At 47.9% G+C, this 26,052-nt stretch overlaps 1 protein-coding gene across 1 annotated transcript; it reads left to right on the top strand.

The window, feature by feature from the left end:
* The first annotated feature begins 1,757 nt into the window (after positions 1–1,757).
* UBE2G2 (ubiquitin conjugating enzyme E2 G2) lies at positions 1,758–21,273 on the top strand. Its single transcript, XM_051782504.1, has 6 exons — positions 1,758–1,848; positions 8,074–8,109; positions 8,196–8,241; positions 13,519–13,637; positions 17,372–17,512; positions 19,366–21,273. The coding sequence occupies exons 1-6, from the start codon at positions 1,806–1,808 to the stop codon at positions 19,476–19,478; spliced, it is 498 nt and encodes a 165-aa protein (XP_051638464.1). The 5' UTR covers positions 1,758–1,805; the 3' UTR covers positions 19,479–21,273.
* Positions 21,274–26,052: the final 4,779 nt, after the last annotated feature.

Below are 26,052 nucleotides of genomic sequence, written 5' to 3'. Positions count from 1 at the left end.
GAAGACACGATCGATGTGTTCCAGCAGCAGACAGGTGGAGGGTGCTAAGACACGCTGTCCTTTGGAGAAAGAGGAGTTTCAGGATCCTCACCTCACCTGACTCTCTCATCTGTCCTCGAATTTGCTATTTTAACAGTGAACAAATGAGCATTCCAATCACACGGGGCTCCTCAGAACTTCAGAGGACGTTTACCAAAGTTGCTTGTTGTCTTTGACATTCTGCATGCACAAGTCAAAACAGTATCTGCAGGGATGGATCAGCATTTGAATTGGGCCAGCTTGATTTAAGTTCAGATTAAGTCATGCGTATTCTCTCTGCTGTTATTCTTTTTTTTAATTGTTTTTACTATATTTTTTTTTTCTTTCTTTAAACCTATAGCCTGGACATTCATCCATGTGTTGGGACATGGAGCGTTCATTCCTGGCTCTGTTCAGTCTTGTGCCTCTGTTTAGCTCAAATTATGTAAATCAGTGTATTTTCATGCTAGTTTTGAGCATGAAAGTTTACTTTTAGGAGGCACCCAAGAGGAGGAACAGAGATACTGGTTTTAAGTTCTTAGCTTGTGTTGCAAACGCAGTCGGTCCCTTGGGCAGCACTGAGCCCTCGGCACGGGCTGGAACACGAGACAATACTTACAAAAGAGTTCAAATACTGAAGGTTTACATGTGTTTTGTCATGTTAGGATAAAGGTGTCCAAAATATACTTTTTTTATGCAGAAATGAGATTTTTTTTTTTGTCCTGAATTATTGCAGAACTGGAGGTGGCAGGGCAGTTGGTCCAAAACCAATGCTCGCAACAGAGCAGTGGTGTTTTTTGCTGTAGAAGCTTATAAAAATCCCGTTGCTGAAATTCCAGTCGTTTGCTGAGTGCCAGGCAGCTCCTGTCCCTTTCTCCTGCTCTCTTAATTTCAATTCTGTTTCACCCTGGGTACTAGAAGTCTGCAGCCTCAGGTTTCTTTTCAGTACTTGTTTTTGGCAGATAAACTTGATAAATGGGAGGGGGGTGGGTGGGAAGCACTTTTCAATGTCACAAAACCGTGCAGAAAAGCGGGTGAGCGAGGAGAGAGGCGTCTTCAAAATAATCACCTGCTCTCCTGTCTCCCTAACCTTTCGAAGTTTAATGATTTGTGTGGTGGTTTGGGCTGCGTGGAGCCCGTTCCAGGGGAATTTTAACTCAGGCCGTCCTGCTGCTCCATGGGATTCATACCAGCCTTTTCTCTTTCCATTTGGCCACGTTAGATCTGCTCCCGCTTGTAGGAATCTCGCTGGGAGGGCCCCCGTTTCCTTTTTCGTGTTCCTGTTGGCGGGCTGGGGTGGGACATCCCGCGGATCCCGGATTTGTCTGCTCCTGGATTTGTACGTTGATGTGTCGCCCCTTGCTGTTGCACGCGGTGAATCAATCCAGCCTGGGGCTCGGGCTCCCGCCTCGTGCTCTCCGTGGCCCCGTCCTGGCTGGAAGGGCACGCGCGGGAGCCGCTCCAGGCACCACTTCCACAAAATCCCCCTGGGAGGGGGCGGCGTTGCTGCACAGACCCCGCTCCGCGGGGGGGGTTGCCGCACAATGCAGCATTTTGCGTATCGCCCTCTCTCCCCCCCCTGGCGCAGGAGCTGCCGCGTTCCCGCCGCTTCCCCCCCGGCTCGCCCGCGGGAGCGGGAATTCCCGGTGCCTCCCTGGGCACGCGCGGCGCCGGCTGGAGGACTGGGCGCTACCATAGAGGCGCGGGCGGCGGGATAGAGCGCCTCCCCCCGTCCCCACCCCCGGGCGCTCTGGCCGCGCACCCGGAAGCGGCGGCGGGGCCGCGCCATGGCGGGGACGGCGCTGAAGCGGCTCATGGCCGAGTACAAGCGTGAGTCGCGCTCCCTGGGTTTCCCGCGCTGCCCCTCCTGCCGGGATCCTTCCCGCAGCCCGGGAGGGCCCGCGGGGCGGTGGCGGGGCAGGCCAGGCCAGGCCGCGGGCCTTCCTGCCCCTGCCCCACCGGCTGCAGGGCCCTCCCCGCGTCCGTCCGGAGCCCCCGGGGCGGGGGGGTGAGCGGTACCGAGCACGGGGCACCGCGGGCTTTGGGGAGCAGCTGTGGCGAAGGGGGGCACGCCCGGCACCGCGGCCCCCTCTCGCAGGCGGGACACAGCCCGTGCCCCGGGGCACGGGGGGCGGGCGGTGTGCGGGTGACACATCGGGCACTCCGCGGCTCCAGGAGCTTAGTCATGGGCGAGGCTGGCAACCCTGGGCAAGTGGCCAGTTACTTTCATGCTCTTCCCTGTTAAGATTTTCCGGATGTGGAAAGTCTCTGTTGCAGAGCTTCCTTATCTCAAAGATCATTAGAGGTGTTTGCCAGGATAGATACGTTCTAGTTGTGGCTGCCTCATCCCTGGAAGTGTGCAAAGCCAGGTTGGACGGGGCTTGGAACAACCTGGTGTAGTGGAAGGTGTCCCTGCCCATGGCTGGGGTTTGGAACGAGATGATCTTTACAGTTTCTTCCAACCCAAACAATTCTGGGATGTTGTCCTTAACAGAAGTGGTTAGTAAGAGCATTTAAACTCGAATGTAGTGATCAAGGACATAGACTTGCTTGTTTGTTTAAAAATCAGCGTGAGATGTGACTTGCAGGAGGTGGAAAGCAGTGATCCAGACCAGCCCCCCACAGGGAGCAGGGACTGGGTCCCCCTGGGAATCCCACTTCTCCTGGGATGAATCATCTGCTCCCTGGTGAGCTTGAGAGGTGTCCGAAGGTGCCTTCTGTTGGCAAGAAATATTTGTTTGTTTAACTCCTTGCTTTTGGGCTCTGATGCTCTGCCTTTTATTTATTATGGAAAGGAATTAAAATGCAGAAACAAAGTGTTTGGTGGGGAAGGAGGGAGCTGGGCTTTAAGAACTGTTCTCCTGCTCTAGGGAAGGTCACTTACTGCACTCCCCAGGCTGTCCAGGGACGGGCAGTTGTTTCTCTCTCTGCCATGGTTTAGGGGAAGATTCCAGCCTGAGTAAAACAGAGTATTTATAGGCACACGTTCCCTGCCAACAGCATGCCTGTTCCCAGAGCACAGGTCTGTAAGCTGAGCTGTCACACAGGGGTTTGGGGGGCCAGGCTCCCCCCACTCAGGGGGTGACACTGACAGCTGGGAGTGGTGGGCAAGCCCCGTGGGTGTCTGAGCGAAGCCTGTGTGTCCTAGAAATCTGCATTTTCCCTTGTGATCCAGAGGCACTGACCTGAAAAACAACCACAGACAGACTTGGCTCTGCTTCTGTCTGTTCTCTTGCATCAATCCCCTCAGTCCCAAAAAGCATTTTTGATCCTTTGTTGTTGAGAGAGACTCAGAGATCTGACTGGAGTGTCTTGTATGAATGAAATCTTTAGGAAAAAAATTATAATAAAGGGCATCAGAAAAATTACTTAATGCCACAGACAGACATGAGGTGAATCTTCTCTGCCTGGTTTCCCAGGGTAACACTAGTCATGAACTGAGATAATGTTTGATCTGTGATCTGCCTTTAGAAACACTTTCCCACCTCCAATACAGTATTGTGAAAAATTAATGTGACTGACTGCATAGTGCTTTGAATTCTAGAAACCCAAGTTGCAGCAGTGCAGTTATCCAGACGTTCTGGTGTCTGTTGCTGCCTGGATTTTCCTGTGCTGCCCGTGCCTTTTCTGGGTTGTTACTTTCCTTGAGCACCTCAAACCCTGCTACAGACCCCAGAATCAAGGCTGGCTCAAACCCCTCCCCCCAGTGTTTCACAAAAGGCTGGCAGTGAGTCGTAGCTCTTCAGAAGCTGTCACGCCCTGTGCAGATTTTCAGCAAAAGTTATTTTGAAGAACAGAAACAGTTCCTGGTCGTGAGCAGTTCTGCTGCCCCTTTTTGCAGAAAAAGAGCAAGCCCTGCCTTGGGACTGAGCTGTAGTCTGAGGTTTAGCTTTGTGTGAACTTTCCATTCTCCCCCAGTGATGTGAGTTGCTGGTGTGGATGCAGGCACTGGGTGAATGTGAACATGAAGGTGGTTTTCAGTCTTTGTAGAAATTGGTGAACACAATCTTTTACCTTCCCTCTTTCTCCTTTCTCTCTCTCCTCTTCAGTTATTTCTAGTCATGACAGAGGTGTTTGGCAGTCAGTCCCTTGCTGGGGGATGTATTTTGCTTGCCAGACTTCCAATTCTTTCCTTTTCTTTTTCAGTTTTGGTCTTTGATTTTCTCTGTGCGTGTGTGCACACGCTTAAATCTTTATATAATATGTATTTATTGTTGCTTTATGTGAAAAATGCTTGACACTGTGAGGAGTTTCTACCTGTCAGAGCCCAAATACATTATTCCATTTTGTGAGAGGCTGTGAAATTGCTCTGGTTTTCTTTCCTTTAGAAAAAGAAAGGGATGGTGGGTGTGGACAGCCACATCATGTGGATTCATTTTTTTGTCCTCATTTAGATCTTTGTTTGCATGTTTGGCTTTTTTCTGCCTCATATTTATTATCTACTCTGCCAGAACTGATTTGGCTAAAGCTTTCCAAAAAATCAGATATAAAAAAGGGCATTATTTTTATTGGAGTCTGTTGGGTTTTGTCTGTTATTTTTATAGAGTCTGTTGTTAATTCTAGATGTGTAATAGTATTAAGGCCTGATATTAGTCTCTCAGTAGCAGCTTGTATTTACGAGAGTTAAAGAGATGGAAAGTTTACTGCTTCCTGGCTGCAGGATCTTGAAGATATCTTACACTGGCTGAAATTTCAAATCTAAAGTGGGTTACTTTGGAAGAATTAGGTCAGATCTCTAGAGACCTGAGAACTATTGTGCCTGGTTGTATGCCCTGTATTTCCTTCCTGGTACAAACAGGCAATAGAGCAGTAGATTGTAATGCCAACAGGTATCTTTGGGAGTGCTGTCGGGTTAAAAATACGAGATTTATGTTGTGAGATTTGAGAATTCACGGGAATTATACATCTTCTGAACCTGGCAGCGCTTCAGTGAGTGCCTCCCATCCTTATTGCTTGGGAAGAGTTCTGTGGAGCCAGAAGAAAACTGGCCCTTTTCAAGTGTCTCAGTCCAGATGCTTTCAGATAGGGCAGTGAGCACGCCCTTAATGTTTCCCGAGTCCCGGGTTTTTAATCCCCTTGGAGGTACCTAAATTAGGTGCAGCTTTTAGAAAAAAAACATACTGTTGAACTTCTCTTATCAAGATGTGATCAGACTCTTTATTAAGACCTTTAACAAGAAGGTGTGTTTTCAGTTTTCCTGAGAACAGTCTCCCGGGTGGAATTGGCTGATAATGACTCCACAAAGAGCAGTGAAATGAAAGGTGTTGATTGTGCACCAGATCTGCCCCTCGTTCCCAATAGAAGCATCACAGTTCTGTAGTGTCAGCTGTTTTGAGCTTACAAGCAACAACTTTCCTGGCTTTCCCCTTTATCTCTTTCAAAGCTGATTCCTTTCTTGGCTTGCTGGTTTATTCTTTTTTGCAAATTAGGTCATCCTCAGCAACCTCTCGGAACCTCTTAGTGGGACATTTCTGCTCGTGTGCATACTCTGTAGGAGTTTTATTCCTACAGTTAAGGAATAAAACTCCTTAACACCAGTTGTAGTATTAGAAGCAGGTTTTACTTTATTACAGCGCTGGATGCAGGGGGGATGACTCCTCCTAACATGCATCCTTGGCTCCAGGTGGTACATCCCTGCCCATCCCAGGGGATGGAACTTGATGAGTGTTGAGGTCCTTCCAACCCAAACTCTTCTTTGCCTGCCCCAAAGAGCTAGCTGCTGCATCAAGTTTGGGCAAGCTGCCTCTCTACAGTAGTAGGTGTAGCTTCAGGATCTGTATTTTCCCTGTCAGTGCCTTCTGTTGGATACTGTCCATGCTTAGCCTGGGCAGAGGGCTCAGCTCCTTGCTATCCAAAGAAGGGTAATGGAACTGGGAAAGGGTCTGGAGCACAACTCTCATCAGGAGTGGCTGAGGGAGCCGGGGGGGCTCAGCCTGGAGAAAAGGAGGCTCAAGGGGGACCTTCTGGCTCTCTACAACTCCCTGACAGGAGGGGGGAGCCAGGTGGGAGTCAGGCTCTGCTCCCAGGTAACAACGTCACGTAGCACCAGGGGAGGTTTGGATTGGATATTAGAGAAAATCTCTTCGCTGAGGGAGACTGTTTGGCCTAGCTGGTCTGTCAAAGTCATTCTGCTTTTGATCTGAGCATTTGTTTTAGCCTTTCACTGCTTTTTGCTGCTCATGTATAAATAATTGGAAAAACTACCCCCTAACATTCCATTTTTGGAGGGTCTGGTGAGCCTGAAGCAGCTGATGCTGTGTCAGATCCCAGCAGTTCATACTGTGCAGCTCCAAAAACTGTGCTTGGAGTTTCCCCTTGAACAGCTTTAGAGAAATCACTGGGTAGGATGTGACCATTCCTGTGGAAAAGAGGTTTTTCCTTTCTCAATGACCAGGTGTAGCAGCAGCCACTCAAAATCAAACCTCTTGTGCCCCTGACTGCCCAGTTCTCACTTTGCCTGATCCTTAAGAATGGAAACCTCTTTCTCCAAGGGGAGAGCTGAGCAAGGAAGTGGAGAATTGAACCTGTGATCTCATGAAGACCCTTTGCTCTGTGGGTTTTGGCCCACTGCCCTGGTTTTCGTTGGAATGGAGAGCTGTATGGCACACCTCTGCTTGGCTGCCACCCCAGGGGATACACAGGTGCTGCTGGCTTTTCCAGGGAAATCATGGGAAACATCAGAGGGATTTTCTTAGAGAGAGCCACAAGATGGAGCAAAATGATTCCGGGAGCTCCTGGGTTTGACATCTCCCTCTTTCTGTCTAAAAGCATCAACAATAAAAACTGCTGGAGACCCACTGTGAAGCTGGAAAAACCTGTCCCTGAATGTCAGGACATTGTGGGAAACCGTAAGGCTGAGTTTCAGTCTGGGGCTTCTGGGCTTTGGAACTTCAGAGAGGGCTGTGCCAAGGTTAAGGGCAACCTGAGGGAACAGGAGAGTTTCACGGTCTCTCCTGTCAATGCATCTTGGCACATCTTTGAACCCTACAGTAAAGGAGCTGTTCTAAGACAGAAATCTGTTCCATGCAGCAGTTTTCACCTACAGCCTAACAGAAATTAGGTCAATCATTTCATTTGTTGGTTTGTGACTTCCCATGTTGCCTGGGTCCATGTTCCTGCGTGGGAATGAGCATGGTGGTTCTTGTGGCTGTGTTCTATGTTACTGGCTACTGGTGCTCCACAGACCATTGGTTAGGAAACAGTGTGCTGGGAAAGCAGCTGGGAGTGTCACCTCCTGCCACCAGTCCCACTGGCTGACCCACCAGCACTGTGGGGCTGGTGTTGAACCCCCGGGACTGCAGGCCACTGGTTGCCTGTGTGCAGCTGAACTGTGCCTCCCCTGCTGCTGCCACCCTGCAGGACATCAGAAACTGGAAGTTGATGGTCATTCCACTAGGCAGGAGAAAACCTGGTTGCTCTTTTATCAGCACATGGTGTTACTGGGCTTCACCAGGCTTGAAATGGGGGGCTGATGCCGGAGGTTATTGTATGAATGTCTCTGCTTCTCCTGCTTTTGTGTCATTCTGGGTTTTGTACTGAAGTGCATCAAACCTGAATGGGTGCACAGAGGTCACAGTAATACAGCCTCTTTGTAGGCTGTTGAGTTTGTACTTGCAGATACCACAGAGGTCCCAGAGGGGGGTGTTTCTCAGGCTCTGTGGAGAGTTTTTGTTTTCCCTCTCATTTTTAAATTGTTGCCCCTGGGAAGATAGTGGACTCGATGACCCTGGAGGTCTTTTTCAACCTAAACAATTCTGTGATTCGAAGATTAATTCTGGGAGGCTGAAGAAACCCAAAGTGCCAGATAATTTTGTCTATAAAACTTGTCTTGCATGTAGCAGTTAAATTGTCAGCTGTGGGATCCTGGGTCTCCTGGATGTGAAGTTTTGCTCAGTGAAGCATGGCCAGGAGATTCCTCCCATGGTATCCCCAAGCTGTTCTCCAAAGGTGTTTGGTGGTGGGGCCTCTGTGCTAAGCTGTGGCCAAAGCAAACACCACCCAAAATGCTCAGGCTCACAGGTCACCTTAACCTTCCTTGTGTTTCTGTTTTCACAGAGCTGACCCTGAACCCCCCTGAAGGGATCGTGGCAGGTGAGGAGCCGAGGGGGGTTTGTGCCCTCTGGAGCTGTAACCTTGTGTCCAGGTGGCACTGAGCATTGCTCTGTTTTGTTTCACAGGTCCCATGAATGAAGAGAACTTCTTCGAATGGGAAGCCCTGATCATGTGAGTTAATATTGTTTTGTGTCTGAAATCAGCAGTTGCATGCTGTGATTAGCTTCTAGGAGACCAAGAATGTAAAAAAATTACTATCAGTTCTGTATGACATCAGCCTTGGCCTGCCTTGGCTGGGAATTCCTTCTCTTACCTAAACAGGGAGTTATATTTGGATTTTAACCAGGATGATAGAGACAGCATTGGTGAAGTGTACAACTTGTGATCACTTGTTGTACAGGTGTCATAATAATAAGCTTGCAGATTTTTCAGGGATCCTCATTTGGGCTCCCTTGACTGTGTGTTACATTTACAAACACTGTAGGAAACAACAAATTGCTTGTAGATCACAGAGCTGTTGGGACATTGTTTAACTGCAGATGCAGGGCAGATTTTAAGTGGAGCAAAATACACAGATTATTAGTGACAGGAGAAAAAAAAAATCAATGTCTAGAATTAGTTTACTTACTATCCAGTCTTTTTTCTAGAAAAATTGAAAGGTTTTGATCTGAAAAACTATTCGTAGTTAAGTAAAAAAATCTTTTGTAATTCTTTAAACTTCATGAATAGGTTGGTGCTGTGAAGAGTTGAGTGCAGTGGTTCTGTATAGAAAGCTCTTCTTTTGGTGAATAGCTCTGAAAAACCTGTTGTGTTTTGGGGGTGGCAAAGAGTCCTTTAAAAAGCTGTGTTCTGTCCCTTCCACTCCCCAGCTGATGGGTATGGTTGTTGGTAGCAAAATTAGCCATGAAAAGACAAAATCTTCCTGACCAGTGTCTTAGGAGTTGTCTTACCTCTTTCTTGTACTCTTAGTCATGCTGTACTTTTGGGAACTTTGAGTACATGGAATAACTTGTGTTTTTTACAAAATAAAGTTCTAAAATGGCAGAGGAGAAGAAAACAGACCTTTGTCACTCACATGTGACAGTTTATGCAAATGCTACACAATTAGAGGAGGAAGAAGCTTTAAACCACTAAGTTCATCTTGAATCTGATGGTCTGTTATTGGGGTAGATCCCAGCTCTGTATTTCAGGATTCCTTTGGTAAGAATTGGTGATTTCCTTTCCTTCAACCAGGGCTGGGGGGTCCTGGAGGACTCAGGGCAGCAGGTTTTGGCCGTGGCCCCACTCACTCTGTCCCCACTGGGCTCTGGGCAGGTTTTCCCTGCAACCACCAGTGCTGACTGGTGAGATTCTCAGCTGGCGTGGGTGGCAGAGTTTTCCTAGCTGGGTTTGCTGGGAGTGTATTGTCTAGGGATGAAAAACAAGGTTTCTGTCTCTTGGGCTCAGGCACACAACCAATACAAAAGCATCCCGGGCTGCAGCGAATCCCCTGTTCCACACAAGCTGTGTGGGTGATCCTGCTGTATGGCAAGCAGGAGTCTCTGAGTTATTTTAGGCCTTGGTAAGTGGAGGTTTGGATTACCACTGCTTGTTTGCTCATTGATGGGAAGAGTTGGCAAATGCCTCTGCTTATGTGCAGCGATTTCTCCTGGGATAACAGGTTGTGCTTCCTGGTAGCTCAGTCCCCTGAAATTAAACACTTGGCATGGAAATAGGTTGGTTGTTGCCTGACACCAAAGATTTTGGCTGCAGGGTCTTATGCCTTCTCTTTCTGCGAGTGGCATAGTCAGCACATGTGCTTTGTAATGTGCCAGACTGCAGGTCAGACAGCTGTGCATTGCTGGGAGTGGAAATCCCAGAGGATTTAATGCACTTCTTGGAATATTCCTGCCTCTTAGTACTTTCTCTTAGCAGAGGCTGTGTGGCTGAGTAGAGCTTTGGTTTAGCCTAGACAGTACTTTTTCATATTTCCCATAATGTTCCTGAAGAATGAAGTTGCTGCTTGCAGACTTGAAAGCCCTTTAAAGTGCTGAGTGTTGAGCTTCAGGTCTTTGTCAGCGTAAAATGAGAGGCGGAGGAGGTGCTTTCATTTTGGTTTCTGTATTGTGTGTGTGTCATAATCAAGTTATATTTTAAGATCTGCTCAATTCTGAAGCTGTGGTACAATAGAAACATGTTTACCCTAAACACGTTTGGTTACTTTCATCTCTTTACAAGCCCTGTTAGCAGCAGTGTTTGCATACCTTTGGAAAGCAAGCTACACCTCTTGTTTGTATTTGTGGTGGTCTCTTCCAGTGTTTTGTAATCTCAAATGTGCTGTATGAGATTCTGGGAATGAGAGGTGTGCAGATGAGGAAATTAGAGTAAAGCTGGCTTCAGATTTTCAGACGGATGATGTGCAAAATCTAAGTAACGTGATAGTGAAAAGAACAGAATACTTTTTTCCTTCACCCAATTTATATAAAGCTAGAGCACACGTAATGGCAAATAAATTTAAAAACAGGGACCTAGGAGAGAAAAGACATCTCTCATTTATCAGTTCAGAGGTGGGCTGGGTAATGTTACACAGATTGATGTAAGAACTTGGCTCAGAGATAAAATAATGTCTTTTTAAATAATGGAAGTAATAATTTGTATTTCCAGTGTTCTTGCCCGCAGCAGCAGTGCTGGAGGAATGTGAGACATATAAATGTTAAGGCTGTATTGACATGTCTGGAGGACAGAACAGCTCTTACGCTCCCAAAATGAGTGTAATAGATCAAGAGCTGAAAATACCACGTGGAAACCTTTCTGAACAGCAGAGGTGGGGAGTATTTCTGAAAGTCAGATCTTTGCAACAGCGTTTCAGGAGAGTTTGCCTTATGCTGCCCAATTCCTTAGCGCTGGGTGAGGTCCTTCAGGCTGTCTCATTTTCATGGATTTAACATTTCAAGGCCGAGTTTTGCCCTCTCCAGTTGCCATGTACAAGTGTGTGTTGCTGTTACAGTTTATCCCCAAAAGACACAAAACCACACGATTGTTAAGAACTTTATTAACCTAAAGATTGCTTGAAAACTAAACAATGTAAACTGAAGTCAACTTTTCAAAAAGCTGTCTAGAAAGGTAATTAGAGCTCTAATTAGGCTTATGACTTTTGTCTCCATTCCTATTTTGGGCATCTCATGATTGTGGGGTTTGGCCTTTTCCAGTTATCTTTTTACAAATAAGCCATTTGAATAAGTATTTGAAGCTGTGAATATAGAATTAAGAATCACAGAATCATTAAGGTTGGAAAACACTTCTGAGACCATCATGTCCAACCTTTCCCCTAGCACTGCCAAATCCACCACTAAACCGTGTCCCCATGTGCCACATCTCCGTGTTTTTGAACACTTTCAGGGATGGTGACTCCACCGCTGTGCTGGGCAGCCTGTGCCAGTGCCTGGCCACCCTTTCAGGGGAGAAATTTTCCCTGATACCCAATCTAAACCTCCCCTGCACAACTTTTGGCCGTTTCCTCTTGTCCTGTCTCTTGTTCCCTGGGAGCAGAGCCTCATTTCGCTTGACCTTCCTGTCAGGGAGTTGTAAAGAACAAGAAGATCCCCCAGAGCCTCCTTTTCTCCAGACTAAACAATCCCCATGAGCTGTCCTCGTCAAGGCACTTTTCCCTCTTATTTTGGCAGATACCCACCACCCTTTTCAGCCCCTTGCCTGAGTAATAGCTGGCTCGTGGAGGTCAGAGTTTCTCATTTTCACGCTTAAAGTCAGCTGTGGAATCACTGCAGAGCAGGGGGGTGATTGCAGAAGCTGCCTTGCTCTTACCTCCCAGGCCCTGCTGATGTCCTTTTTGAGCTGAAAGTGATGCTGTTAAGTTCAAATGCTGAGTGTTTTGTAGCTGCAAATGCTGTCTTGGATTAACTTTAATAATTTCTTTGAAGTTGATCCTGGCAGCGCTGAGTGGCTAAAACAAAAGCAGGGCCGAAAATGGAGTGTGTTGGGTTTTGAGCCTATTTGACAGAAGAGCCCTCAAGGCTGTGGGTTTGCTCTCAAAACAGAACATAAGACACCCACCAGCTTTTCAATGCCTGTATGTACATACTCTCAGAAGTTCAACAATAAGCCTTTAAAATGCAGCTGGAATTAAAATGGTCATGAAAAAATGCATTCAGTTTACTCTCAGATGTGAATTGAATCCCAGCTAAATTTAGGGAAAAGGCCGGAAAGGGAACAAAGTGGCTGAGACAATTTAGCTTTCATTCTTGCAGACTATTGATGCATTTCTCTTATCTTACCTGCCAGTGTCAATGTTCGGGTTTAAATCACATAGTTGTTGTGTTTATCTACCAGCCAAGTCTTTTGAGTCCCAAAGTTTGAGACAGTGAGTTTCGTAAGGCTTTAGGATTTGCTGCTCTCGGTTTTCTTTTTCTCTAGGTTATCAATGGCTGTCTTAATTGTTAAGAATCCTTGAACTTTTAATGTTCTTTCTGGCACGGGGAATGGGGATTGGGAGGGGGAGGCATGAATATATTCCTAAACCTTATTTCCCAGTCAGTAGAACCTTTGTTTGAAGGGCTTTTTACTAAATAGATGAGGTTTCCCTGGCCACGATTTTCGGTGCTGAAGCTTATTTCGTCATTTTTCCAGTCAGGGGAAATCATGTTTGTGTTACAACTTCCAGATGGTTCATCAAGTTTGAATAGATCATGGCCAATAAACTTTTTTTTCTGCTCACTTTTCAAAAGTGTTTTATATAGGCAGGGTAAAATAGTTGTCTTCATGTTCTCAACTCGACTGCACTTTGAACTAGATGTGGAACACAATAAGGAAATGTTTCTACAAGAACCCTGGTGAAGCCATTTGTTCTCCACATGCACTCGAGGGAGGACAAACTCAATACCTGAAGTCTGCAAAGACACATTGTTGTCCTGCATCTCCTCTGGCAATTATGGTCTCAGGGCTCTGTTTTTATTTTTGCAAATCCTCGCTGTGTTTTCTGCATCAGACAGCGATAAATGTTTGTGTGGTTGTTCTCTAGACTGGCAGCTGGGATCTCTGTGAGGCTTATAATTTATTTTTGAGCTCCAGCATTTGACATCTCTGTCTTGTGCAGCATAACAGTATCTTCAAAGGCAGAGGAGTCCCACACCTGCCTCTGCTTTCTCTTGACGTGCAGACGCTCAAATCCTGGAACATGCCTTGGAGCCAGATACTCCAATTATATCCAGACACACCCTGCTAATTAAACAGTGTTGTGACCTTCCTAGTAATTTAGTGTGCAGGCTTTGATTTCCCCCTTGCCTCCCAAGCCTTGTATTTGGATTTAAGTTTATGAGGTGTGGGGTAAGAGCATGTTAACTCTTTGTTTCCCAGAGAGGATGATCTAACTGAAGCTTCAGACATCTCATTTAGACAAGAATTTGGGTGAAAGAGCTGCTTAAAACTGGCGAATAACGTTTTACCTGTTTCTAGGGGTCCTGAAGACACCTGTTTTGAGTATGGTGTTTTCCCTGCTATCCTGAGCTTTCCACTCGACTACCCGTTGAGTCCTCCGAAGATGAGGTTCACGTGCGAGATGTTCCATCCCAACAGTGAGTCTGATGCAGCAGGATGCACAGGGGAGTGGGTTGCTTGTGCACTTTAAAAACAAATTTGTGCAGCAGGAGAGCTGGTGTCCTTCCTGGGGGTGGTTCTCTCCCTTTCCAGCCTTGGCCATGCAGCAGCAGCACTCAGCTGTCCAGTTTTTCTCTGGTTTAGGGTCCTTTTCTGTTAATCACATTACTCCTCGTAAACCTTTTGCTCCTTAACAGTCCAGTAAGGATTCCAAAAAATTCACTGCCTTTAAGATAATTCTGGGTATACTTGTAACTAATGGATAAAGCTGAATCTACAGCTGAATCTTCTATACATGATGTGAGACTTAGTGAATTAATACAGGCTCTTTCCAGTCACAGAATCATAGAATATACTGGGTTGGAAGTGACCTATCAGAATCATTGAGTCCAACTCCTGGCCCTGTGCAGGACACCCCAAGAATCACACCATGTGCCTGAGAGCATTGTCCAAATGCTTCTTTAGCTCAGTCTTGCTCTGTGCCTTGTGTTTAGGTAGTTTGGTGTTATTTTAATGAGTGAAAAGTTGTTCATGTTCACCAAAGTGTGGGTGCAGCTTCATCAGGCAGCATGAAGTCACAGGTTTGTTTAACATTTCTGATGGGATCTTTCTGAAATACAGAGTGCTCTGTCCAAGCAGACGACACATTTGCTGGGCATTTAATATTAAGACTTTGCTGACCTTTGCTCTGCAATTCTGATTCCACTTGTACTCCATGATCACAGAGATCTTTTCCAACCGTAGCGATTCTGTGATGGCAGCAATATTATCTTAAGAGTCTTCAGTGGAAGTAATTGCAGTAATAAGAAGCACAGCTAACAGGTTTGAGCCTTGGACATGAAAAAACCATAAAGCCCCCCCTTTGCAGCCTGGAGCACTGCCTTCTGGCATCAGCCTTGAAATTCTGTGTAAAATCATTGCTTATGACATCTTCTGAATCAACATGGATTCTGTAAAGGTTGTTTGTCATCACCCAGGTTTGGTGGGCTGCATCTGTGTTCTAGGCTGTTAGGTCTCTGCCACTTGGGAGCAATAAAAGGCAAATGCTGCCCTCCTGCCTAATGCTTCCTCTCCAGCTGATGTTCCCACACTTGCAAAACACAAGTCGTAGCTTCAGCTGGGAATCGATTTATTTCGTCCTATTCCAAGGAGTTTTGCAATTTTGTGAAGTTGTTCTGTTCTTCCCTTCTGGAAGCACCACTCGTGCAGGTTCTTGCCCATTTAATCCACATCTTTCTGTTCTCCTGGGGAAGACACACCTGCATGTCACAGGGTGGAAACGTGTGGACATGCCTAAGGCAGTGTGGCATCACCTCTGGAGCTCTGGTGTCCGCAGCAGGGCAGCATTTGGCACTTGAAGCAGTGTGGCCACATCAGCACCTTGCTCCAGCTGGACTAATTCACCCAAAATTCTTGCCAGGACTGGTCTCCGTGAGCAAATCCGTGTGCACACAATACTCTGCAGCTCCTGCTGTGGCCTTGCCTTGAGGTTTACTGCTGGCAGCTACGTTGTGTGCAGCATTGCCAGGAAGAGTGGGGTGCAGAGAAGCACAAACTGCCTGACTCTGTGTTACAAGGTGGCTTTACATATGAGTGCTTCTTCCATGTGGTTAACTGGAGCATACTAGGGGGTCAGCTCAGTTCTTTAAAACTCTGGGTCTTGTAAGTCTGAAGTTTAGATCACCTGAAGTAGGCACTTGAGTCTTTCTTCTCAGCTGGGGTTGTGCTGGGCTGATTCTACCCAGAAAGGCTGCAGCTCTGCTTTTTCTGTTCCTTCAGTGCCTGTTCATCCTGCTGTGAGAAATTGCAAGGAAAATGTTTAAAAAGTCTGCTGTGTTCCCTCATCATTGCAGTTGATGTTATGTGAAGGGGGAATCAAAACACCTCTGAGCTATCTTCTCTTAAATTAAAATGACCTTCTTGGATGCTCTGGTGAAGACAACTTCAAAGTAGTGATTAGTGGCAGTGCTTGCATTAGCACTGAGCGATGACATGGAAAGATCATAGGATTGTTGGGGGGGATTGGAAGGCATTGTTGGAAGGGACCTGAAAGTCCATGTCATTCCAACCCCCTGCCATGGGCAGGGACACCTTCCCCTAGACCAGGTTGCTCCAAGCCCTGTCCAACCTGGCATTGGACACTTCCAGGGAGGCACAGCCACAGCTTCTCTGGGCAGCCTGTGCCAGGGCCTCCCCACCCTCACAGGAAAGAATTTCTTCCCAATATCCCAATTCTGCCCTAATCCTGCCCTCTGTCAGTTTGGAGCCCCTTCAGGCACTCCAAGGCCTCCCCAGAGCCTTTTCTTCTTCAGGCTGAACACCCCCAGCTCTCCCAGGCTGTCTCCAGAGCAGAGGGGCTCCAGCCCTCAGAGCATCTCTGTGACCACCTTTGGACGTGTTCTAGCAGCTCCACATCCTTCTGATGTTGAGGTCCCCAGAGCTGGAGGCAGCACTGCAGGTGGGATCTCACCTGAGCAGAGAGGGAGAAGATGAGTATGTCTTCCTGGAATCAGCCTTTGCCATCTTGACTGTGCCGCTGTGTTCCTGCTGTTTGAAATGAGGCCCTGCACAGAAACAGGAGAGTCACAGTGAAGCACCTTCTGCCAGTGGGTTCCTAACTTGCAAGAAGTGCTGATTTAGCACCTGCTGTTTCCTCCTCTTCCAACAACAGCTAGACTGGCTCCAGTCCCCAGCCTGGGGCTGCAGGAGGGGATGTAAATAAAAGTCTTCCACAGAGCTTACGTGTCACAGGCTTGTGCAGACATAGCTGGGTGATTGGAAGGAACTGGAAATGAGCACAGCTGCTTCCAGTGGTCATTCCTGCTTTGTTTTGTCTTGCTTCCCTGGCAGTGGCACAGGTTTGGTCACCTGAGGAATTGAAGCACTTAAAGTGCTTGGCTAAAGTTGTCCTTCCTTGGGAGGCTGCAGAATTAGGCCATGTTGCTAGAGCAGTGTCTCCAACTGTATTCTCTTTGTGTTTCCTCTTCAACCTTTGTTTGGTTTATTACCAAGTCAGTAGAGTCCAGTCTCTGTTAAGACAGCTTGTACTGTTGCAGACACTTTGCTTGTGCTAAAGGTGTAGAGGGGAAGGTGCCTGAAACTTTTAATTCATAGGTTTCCTTGTTTCCCGTGCTTTAATGCAGCTGAGCTTTAAGCAAAATGGTAAAAAAAAAAGCTGTGGGAATCCTTCTGATTGCATATCAGTAATGTTCAAAATAAGATCAGTTCTATTCTTTATGATATATTTATGTTATGGTTTTTAGCATAACACTTTATTTTTTATCACACTTATGTTTATAGCGTATTTAACATAACACTTTTCCCTCCTTTGCTTAATTATTTTCACAGTCATGGTCCAGTGGAGGACTCCAGTGTGTGTTCAGTGCATTTGCTTCCATTTAAGTAGGACTGGTTACCTACTTGGAACTGTGTCTGTGCATAAATCCGTGCCTTATTCCACCAGGCTACATCTATTATGTTTCCCATGGAGCCTGTCACTGGTTATTAAATGAGTGCTCCCAGCAGGTTTCTGTTGGGGAAGGACTTTGTTAGATTTGCTTAAAGGTTTTTGTCTTTCGGATTTTGTGTCCTCTTGCCTTTGGAAGGGGAAATTTAAAACTGGGTTTGGCCTCAGTCAATACAAAGGCTAAAGATCTGGACAAGCCAAGTGTTTCCACTGAGTAACAACCAATCCTCTATACTTCTTGCTCAGTTTACCCAGATGGGAGAGTGTGCATCTCTATCCTTCATGCTCCCGGGGATGATCCCATGGGATACGAGAGCAGCGCAGAGCGGTGGAGTCCCGTGCAGAGCGTGGAGAAGATCTTGCTGTCAGTTGTTAGCATGCTGGCAGGTGAGCAGTGCTGTTCTCTCAGCAGGCCCTGAGTTAGCTGGAGCTGCCTCTTGCTGCTTGCTTTGTTAAGTGAGCAAAGCACGTGTAAAGCTGCTCAACAGCAACCACAGTTCTTAAAGCCTTGTTATTTATTTATTAATAAACCAGTTTTCTGAAAAGAATTGGAAAAAAAATGCGACTGAATCAGTAACTAGGTGTTCCCAGCAAGGCTTTCCTTCCAGGTTGGCAGCAACCGAGCTGGTGGCGCTGGTCAGGTGGTTCCAGAGGCTCAGCTGGTTCCCTGCTCCTGGACAAAAGCTTCTTTGTATTTGCTGTGGTGTCCGTTCAGCTCTTAAAGCTGTGGATTAGAGCCAGTGTTGGATTTGGCTTTGGCAGCTGGAGTGTTACCAGATCTAACCAGTACAGTAAGCTGGAGCCCATAGCCTCTGTGATTCAGAAGCCAGCACCCTCCATTTCTCTTTGTTATTCCTGACCTGGGAATGTGCCCCACTCTACCATCTCTGGTTCAGGGGAAGGCTTCCTGAGATGAGACCTGGGGTGAAAAACTCTTTGTGCAGCCTTTTAAATGTTTTTTTCCTAAATCCAGTGAGGGCCATGGATCAGCTCTGTCACGTGCAGCTCCCTGAAAGATGGATCCTTTTCCACATAGTGGACAGAGCCACTGAACTGCCTGAAGAGGGCAGAGCCGTGTCCCTTAGAATTGGGTTTGAAGGATAGATGGGTTTAGAAGCAGCAAAGCTGATCAAAGGGCAAGCAGCAGATTCCTACGTGGGACTGTTTTAGCTTTGGAATAGTAACCTGCTGATGGGAAGCTTTGCAGGCAAACAGTACCTTGCTGGGCTTCCCATGGCCTCGAAGAGCTTGGTTTGTGGTGCAGCCTTACCTAGACTGGTAAGTGCAGGAGTCAACATGGTCTCATTCTCTGCCTGTGCATCCTGTTTTCCCATGGCCTTTGGAGTAATTAGGCTAAAACATCAGCTTCTTTCAGGCTGCTGGCCAACTCTCAGCTCTGGCTCTGCAGGTAGCATAAGCCCAAGTTTGCTAGACTGGGTGACCTGCACACCTAGTGGTTTTTACAGGTGGACCATCTCATGTTGAGAAGGATGTGAGCCTGAGGTACCTGCCATGAACTGGGCCAGAGTGGGTTTGGACTAGTGTGTGAAGGGAAATGGGCAGTGTGTGTTCTGTCTCAGTGCCTCGTGTAATCCTGGGACAGTGTCCTGCTGTAGGCTGCCCACAAACCTGATGAGTCCTGTGTTTCCACTCACCTCTTTTCTAATGGGGAGCCCCCCTGACCCCAGCACTTCATGTGCTTTCTAAAGCGCTCCGAAATCCTCAGATGAGAGATGTTGCAGAAATGAAAGCATTCTCTGGGTTTCCTTGGTTTGTTTTGTTGTTTTCTAATAGAACAAGCCATCTCAGTGAGTGACAGAGCCTGTTTGGGTGGCCTGGTTGTGGGGGCTTTGTGTCTGGGAAGCTGCAGAACCAGGAAAGAACATTTTGCAGGGAGCAACACGCGGTTTTAAAACCCCTTGACGGCGCTGGGGGTGCCCCATTGTGTTGGCCATGTGCCTGGTGGGGCTCTGCTGCTGGGAGCACAAACAAAAGGAAGTCCTTTTCCTCTGCCACTTGTTTCTCGCCTAAACTCGACCTTGCTGTGATATCCTTTCTCTTGTGGTCAGTTAAATCAGAGGTGTTTGGGAATCTGGGAGCTATCACTGGGTGTTCTTTAGTGGTGTTTCTGTAGTCCCAAGGAGGAGAAGTGTGTCAAAGCCTCGGGGGAGTGGCATTCTTGAAGAAGAAAGGAGGTCTTGTTCCATTGCCCACTTACCTTTCAGTCTTTCTTGTTTCAGAGCCAAATGATGAAAGTGGAGCCAACGTAGACGCCTCCAAGATGTGGCGGGAAGACAGAGAACAATTTAACAAAATTGCCAAGCAGATTGTGCAGAAGTCACTCGGACTTTAAGCTCACAGAGAGACTGAAGTGTTTTGTATTTCTCTCCACCTGGAAACGAGCAGTGCTCAGTGCTGGTACCAAAAAGGAAAACTTTGTAAAACTATTGACCTAGTTCTTATCATTTGTTATTTATTTACCATCTCTTTTCTTCCGCTGCTCCAGAGAAGCCTCTAGTTCACAAGCTAAACTGTGTGGAAAAGGGATTCAGTGCTAGGGAAAAAATACAGAGACAATGCTGTTTCAAAGGCTGCTTGTTGCTACCTCACTTCGTGGTGTGGAAAGCCTGGAGACTTGGCAATCTGCAGCCCACCCTCACCCATTTGCTGTTGGAGAGCAGTGCTGGTTTGGGTCAGCTGCTGAAGAATTAGTTGTGTGTTTTTAGGTAGCGTTGCATCTGGAGCAGTAGTAGACAGAACATAATCTATCCATTTTATGATACTCTCTAGGTTAAGGGCAACATTTGCAGTCAGATTTGATTTGAAAAGTATAGTTAGCAGGAGAGGCTGCAAAGCAAGGTTATAGTTGGGGTGTGTTAGCAAAGAAAGGAACTTTAGAGAGGATGTAGGGAGCTGTGAGGACTGGCTGGGGATCTGGAAGGTGCTGGTGTTCCCGTGTGACACTGTGAGTTTGTACTGAGCCTTTGAGTCAGTGTTGGCTTAGCAGAAATCCCAAGAGCTGCTTTATTACTCCTTGAAGACACTCAGTTGTAAACTTTACACTCAGTTAGAGGCACAAGGTGTAAAGACTGGATTGTGAAACACTTGGATCCAGGTTCAGCCGGACAGCTCTGTGAGCTCCTCCTCTGGTGACACGTGGCTCTTGAGAGGATTCGGCGCTGCTGGCCTTTGCTGTTACAGCCCAGGTCACCCATTTTCAGGTGAACGAGCGAAGATGAACACGATGAACTTGTTAAAATTACCTGTGACACTCTATGCTGAGTGCTCTTATGTATTAAATAGGAGCCAGAGAAGACAGGGACTGTCTTCTCGAGGATGGTACGATGCATGTTTTGGACTGCAGTGTTGTAGCCGATGTGAAGGGGGCAGGAAAAACCAGCTGATCAGTTCCTAAAACTGCTGAGGGGCCTCTGCTGACCTTTCTGCTTTGCAAGCCAATCTCACGTGTAGGTCCAGATCTTCAATTTACTACAAGCAATAACATGCCCACTGACAGCACACAGAGTCCAATTTTGTTGGCAGCTTTAAACGGGCTAAATTTGAGAAGGGCTGGTTTTCTTTTAATGTGAAGAGCGTGTGACATGGAAGGAGTCTCAGCGTGGAGAAAGCTTTACAGAGGTGGTTGTGTGCATGTGCGTGGTACAACTCGTCAGTGTTTCTGTCTTGCTCTCCGTGGTGCAGGTTGCACTGTGCCATCGTTCTGCACCTCTGAAGGGTTTGTATTGCTACAACTTGCTGATTTTTACCTCCTTGTAGAAGTAATTGTTGCTTTGATGTAAGGGTGGGAGGGGGACCGGACATAGCTTGGGAGCAGAGATGACAAAATAGTGTTGTACCTAACTAGTATTTCAAGGCATACAGGAAAATGTAGCACTTTACACAAACTGGGAGCGTTTTTTGAATTGAAGTAGAGGGAGGATTGCTCCTGGGAGCACTGCAGCCACTTTGGGGAACAACGCTGGAGAGCTGCAAGGGCCATGTGGCCAACGATGGATTCAGCAGACGTGGCAAAAGTGGGGTTTGGTTAAGTGCAGAGTGTTTTATTCATGTGTGCTTGCTCATTATCTTGATTTTATGGTGGGATTTAGTCTGTATACTGAAAATAAAGTGATTATATTTTCTCCTTTCATAGGTGTACGCAAATGTATTGCAGTGGGTGTTTTGCACGGGTAACCACCTGGCCAAGATACTTGCTCCAAAGGAGTGGAAGGGTTTATTCTAACCCAGTTAAAACACGGGGAATACTTCAGGGCAGTGGAGGAGCTGACATGGTTGCTGTTGCTTGGCCTTGCAGGCAAATGTCTTGTCTCTAATGATGGCAGTGGGTGGGTAATTCAAAGAAAACTGCAAAAACCTGACAGCGGGCAGATGTGCAGTTTGTTTCTTGCAAAAATCTTGTTATAACCATGTGCCTGGCCTAGGAAGGTCTCGTGAACATGCAACAAGTGAATTTATTTGGAATGTGCTGATATTAACCTTTGCATTTGAGAAGGACACTTAGATCATAGAATCACTGAATGGTTTGGCTGGGAAGGGACCTTAAAGACCATCTCATTCCAACCCCCTGCCATGGGCAGGGACACCTTCCACTAGTCCAGGTTGCTCAGATGTCCAGTTTCTACTCAGAATTTCCATAGTCCCCAAATCTCTCTGTTTAGAAATAAAATCTTTTTTTTTTAAGTGACTGGCATGCAGCAGGCTTGCTGACTCGGGTGTTTGAAGCCACCCAGTGAACATGCCTACCAGGCACTCTTGCAGGTGACAAAATGTAGGCAGAAGTTCACCTCAGAGGACTTGGTGTCGAGGTGAGAACTGTCCTAAGTGGTGGCTGTTTGCTCAGCTGAAACCAGCTGTGAGTGTTTTTCATTGAAAGGAGTTCGTTGTTTATCATGTTCTTTGAGGAAGAAATTTTTCCCTGTGAGGGTGGGGAGGCCCTGGCACAGGTTGCCCAGAGAAGCTGTGGCTTCCCCATCCCTGGAAGTGTCCAAGGCCAGACTGGATGGGGCTTGGAGCAACCTGGGATAGTGGAAGGTGTCCCTGCCCATGGCAGGGGATTGGAATGAGATGGGCTTTATGGTCCCTTCTCACCCAAACCAGTCTGAGATTCTATGAAAGGATTAAAGGTGGCAGCGTGGTTGGCATGCTAGATTCCCTGTTTTATTTGCAGGAAAGAAAGAAACCTTTATTTTTCTACAATAAACTGAATCCTTGCATGCAGCACAAGGGTTCAGCTCACACAATGGTGTGTGGGCTCCTGCTGTGACCAACTGAGAGGGTCTCACAGTACAGGCACCTTATTGTAGGTAGGGAACACCTGAAAGTTCAAGCTTGTGAAGCTGCCCTGTGGCTCCCAGGATAGACTTTCCTGAAAGGCTTAATCCTCTCCCTTCCTGAAGGAACACACATATTGGCAGCATGTGCAGTACTGGCCAGTAGCAATGTTTTTCTGAGCAGTTGCCTTTTTTTGGCCTGAAACACTTATTATAAAACACGTTCACTGGGGAGTGTCAGAGCTCTACAGGTGTTACGCATGCAGGTAAAGTATGAAAGATTTTAAAGAATCTTGTTCTCTGGATTATATTTGCTTTAAGGTTTTATATATATAAAAAAAAACAAAACCAAAAAACAACAGAAAACAAACCAACCCCCTTCAACAAAGCTGTAAAAATGCGAGCAACGTCCTCTTTAAAGCCTTTGTATATACACACATCCACACACACATGCTGTTGTTTTTCCTTGGCAGAGGGGCTGTGTCAGAACACACACAGTGGGTTGTGAGACATCCATTAACTGGGTTGGTGTGCCTGTGTGCAGGCGGGTGGCTCTTTGAAAGTGTGAGAGGCGTTGGAACCACATGAAACGGCTGCAGCTTGGGGGCAGAGCCAGCCCCGGGCTCCCTGCCAGCATTTTTTTTGCCTTTCTGGAGCGATATCATGAATGGAAGGTGGTGTGCTGCCTTGGGATGGGTGAAATAGGGAAGCTCTGCTTCTCAAGAGGGTCCCTGCTGTCCTCCCGAAGTTGTGTCTTGGTGAGGATGCTCTGTGTGTTTTGCCCCTGTGAGAATGGAAAGAAGAAGCAGCACAGACCTGAAATGTCCGTACCCAGTGCCAGCTGTGCTGCTTACACTGGGATTGTCTTGGATGTGGGATTGGTGCAGCTTTTAGCTCTAGAAAGGGGCTGGAAGCAGCAGCTTCCCCTGCCCCAGGGGGCTGTGTGTGCTGTGACTGAGCCAGGGCAGTGGCAGGGATGGAGGTATGAGCATTGGGGGTTCCCACACTACCTTGACCAGAAGTGGCACTGGTCACATGCCCTATGTGGCTTCTCTCTCAAATTTCCCTTGGAGGGAGAAGAAAATCATAGAATCACTGCCTTTCAGCAAGTTCAAGGGCTGGAGGAGTGTGAGGAAAGGGATGCTGAGGGTCTTGCTGCCAGCTGGAGGCATAGCTGGGGGTCTCAGAGGGAGGAAAAGGTGAAGGAATCTGGAGAATTCCTCTAGCATCTGAGAGCCTGAGCTTCCAGCCCCAGCGAGGGTTCCTGGTGTCCCCTCTCCTGCAGCCAGGTCCCATCTGATGTCACAGGCACCAAAGTGCTGTGCCAGGCTCTGTGGTGCTGCAGGGATGAAACCCAGCACTGAGGAGGGAATTGCTCAAGCCAGTTAACATTTGGTGGTCCTGCTCGGTGCTCTCGTGGTCCCCTGGGAGCATGGGATGGCTGGGAGGTTTGTGCCTTTCCCAAGACTCCAGCACTGGTGATCTTCCTGTCCATCCCAGCCTGGTGGATCCTGGTCCTGCCTCGGCTGCCAGCCCCTCTTCCAGCCTTAGGACAACCAGCCAGGTGGCTTTTGAAGGTGGTTTGCACCCCTCGAGATGGGACTGGGTAGCAGTTGCGATGATGGGACTCGTTAGTACATAATTGATGGTGGTGACACGGGCTGTGGGTTATTACAGGGGAACGGCCGGTGTGAGCAGTGTGTGCATGAGCTCTCAGGAGCAATTTGGGAGCAGGTCTGTCTGGTCATGTCCCTGAGGGGCGTGGGGGGAGATGAGCCAAGTCCTGGCCTGAGTCCCCTTCCTCCATGCATGGGGCATCTTGACTGGGGGATGAGACCGTGGCTCTGTCCCAGCTCTGACAGGAGCCATACAGGGTGGGGGGTGGCTGGGAAGGGGGGTTCCCTGGGACAGGGCTGAGGAGTGAAGGCAAATACCCCCACTGGGGCCACCCCTTTGGTGGGTGTGGGGTTGGGTTCAAAGTGGCAAAGATGCAGGATACAACATGCAGGGGGTGGGAGGCACCCACACGCTTGGGTGCAGGGCCTAGCACAGGGAGGCTCTCCACCCACGGCCAGGATGGGAGTTTGTCCCTAAAACAGTTTTCCCCACGCCAAAACAATTTGGCAAATTGAACCCAGTTGGGGTCGCATGGGGATGTTGGGTGAATCGGGGTTTCTTTGCTGAATCTGCCTGGGATGGGCTCACACAGACTCCTCTCCCGCTGTGGTGCTTCACCAGGATCCCTGTCTTCTTCTGCCACTCAGAAGAATATCCCTTGGAGATCTGATAAGATCTGATCCCGGTCAGGTCCCTCCAGGCTTGGTCAGCAGGTCAGGTGCTGGGGGATCTCACCCTGTGGGACAGGCATATTTAGGATATGCCTCCATCTCCAAGCTGATTGTGAACTGCAGAGCTTGTCCCCAGGGATGTCTCGCTTCCGCTTGCCATTCATCCTTCTGGGAGCTAGGAAGTGGTGAAACATGTAGTGGACCAGGTCAGGGGGATTTGCTGTGATGCAATGTTGGAGGCCTCTGTGGTTGAAGTTCCTTCCTTGAAGTCTCTGGACTTGCTGCGAGGGTGGCTCAGGAGGGGCCTCGCTGAGCTGGAGCTCAGCTTTGCTCACTGGTTCTTGCAATGGAGGAGGATGCCAGCTGGGCAGGGTGGAGGGCAGGTGTTTTCAAACCCACTTTCCCTGGAGAGGCAATTAGAAGTTGAGTTTTGTCCTTCACCAGATCCTGCTTTGACATGGGAACCTAGACATGGCCTTAGTGGGAGGGCATGGGTTCAAGAACTGCAGTGACCTCTGAGGGCTCTATGTGAAACTTTGCTTTATGAAAACATTGGTATTGTTGGAGAAGCCTCTTGTCCAGACTGTCTCCATCCAGCCTCACTTTTAGCATTTGATGCTTTCAGCATCTGTCCCTTGAACACCCAGTCAGTGACGAGAGGGCACCTGATTTATTTTACCAATTCATTACAATCCCCATCTAACGAGGCTCATAGGTTGAATTCCCTCTCATATGTTAAATACTTTCTTCTCTACCCAGAGAAGCTTTGGCTGCCCCATCCTGGAAGTGTTCAAGGCCATACTGGATGGGGCTTGGAGCAACCTGGGCTAGTGGAAGGTGTTTCTGGCCATGGCAGGGGGGGTGGAATGAGATGAGCTTTAAGTTCCCTTCCAACCCAAACCATTCTGTGATTCTTCTGTAGATACTCCTGTTCCTCCTGTGAGACCCACGGAGAGTGACAAGGGTGATCTCCTTCCCTACGACTTCGAGCCTGGGCTGAGCTTGCCCCTTCCCCACCACAGCCATTGTACTTTGGCCGGTTACAGGAAGCTGGATGTCACCACTGAATGATTTAGGTTGGAAAAGACCTCCAAGATCATGGAGTCCAACCATTAACCCAGCACTGCCGTGTCCCAGTGTCTGAGAATCTTGGGAATGCCCAACAGTGCTGGGGAGCGGGGCAGGAGCTGCGGTGCATGGGGTAACCACTCTGAGGATGCTGCCTCTGTTTCTGTGCTAGTGGAGACCAGGCTCCAAGGGCTGGATGGCAGGCACCTCGGCACGGGAACCACATCCCCACCGGCATCTGCACAGCTCCGAGCACAGGGGCCCGTGGTGCTGCAGATGG

Source organism: Manacus candei, unplaced genomic scaffold (genome assembly GCF_025592945.1).
Source record: "Manacus candei isolate 608988 ecotype Guabito, Panama unplaced genomic scaffold, ASM2559294v1 h1tg000015l, whole genome shotgun sequence".
NCBI classification, from domain to species: domain Eukaryota; kingdom Metazoa; phylum Chordata; class Aves; order Passeriformes; family Pipridae; genus Manacus; species Manacus candei.
Note: the sequence above shows the minus strand (reverse complement) of the source record. Positions and strands in the feature narration are given on the sequence as shown.

Bases quoted from the DNA above. Each gene is read 5' to 3' on its own strand.
- UBE2G2 (XM_051782504.1), top strand. From the start codon at position 1,806: ATGGCGGGGACGGCGCTGAAGCGGCTCATGGCCGAGTACAAGC. The intron at 8,242-13,518 runs GTGAGTTAATAT...ACCTGTTTCTAG, and splicing joins GAATGGGAAGCCCTGATCAT to GGGTCCTGAAGACACCTGTT. The intron at 13,638-17,371 runs GTGAGTCTGATG...CTTCTTGCTCAG, and splicing joins CGAGATGTTCCATCCCAACA to TTTACCCAGATGGGAGAGTG.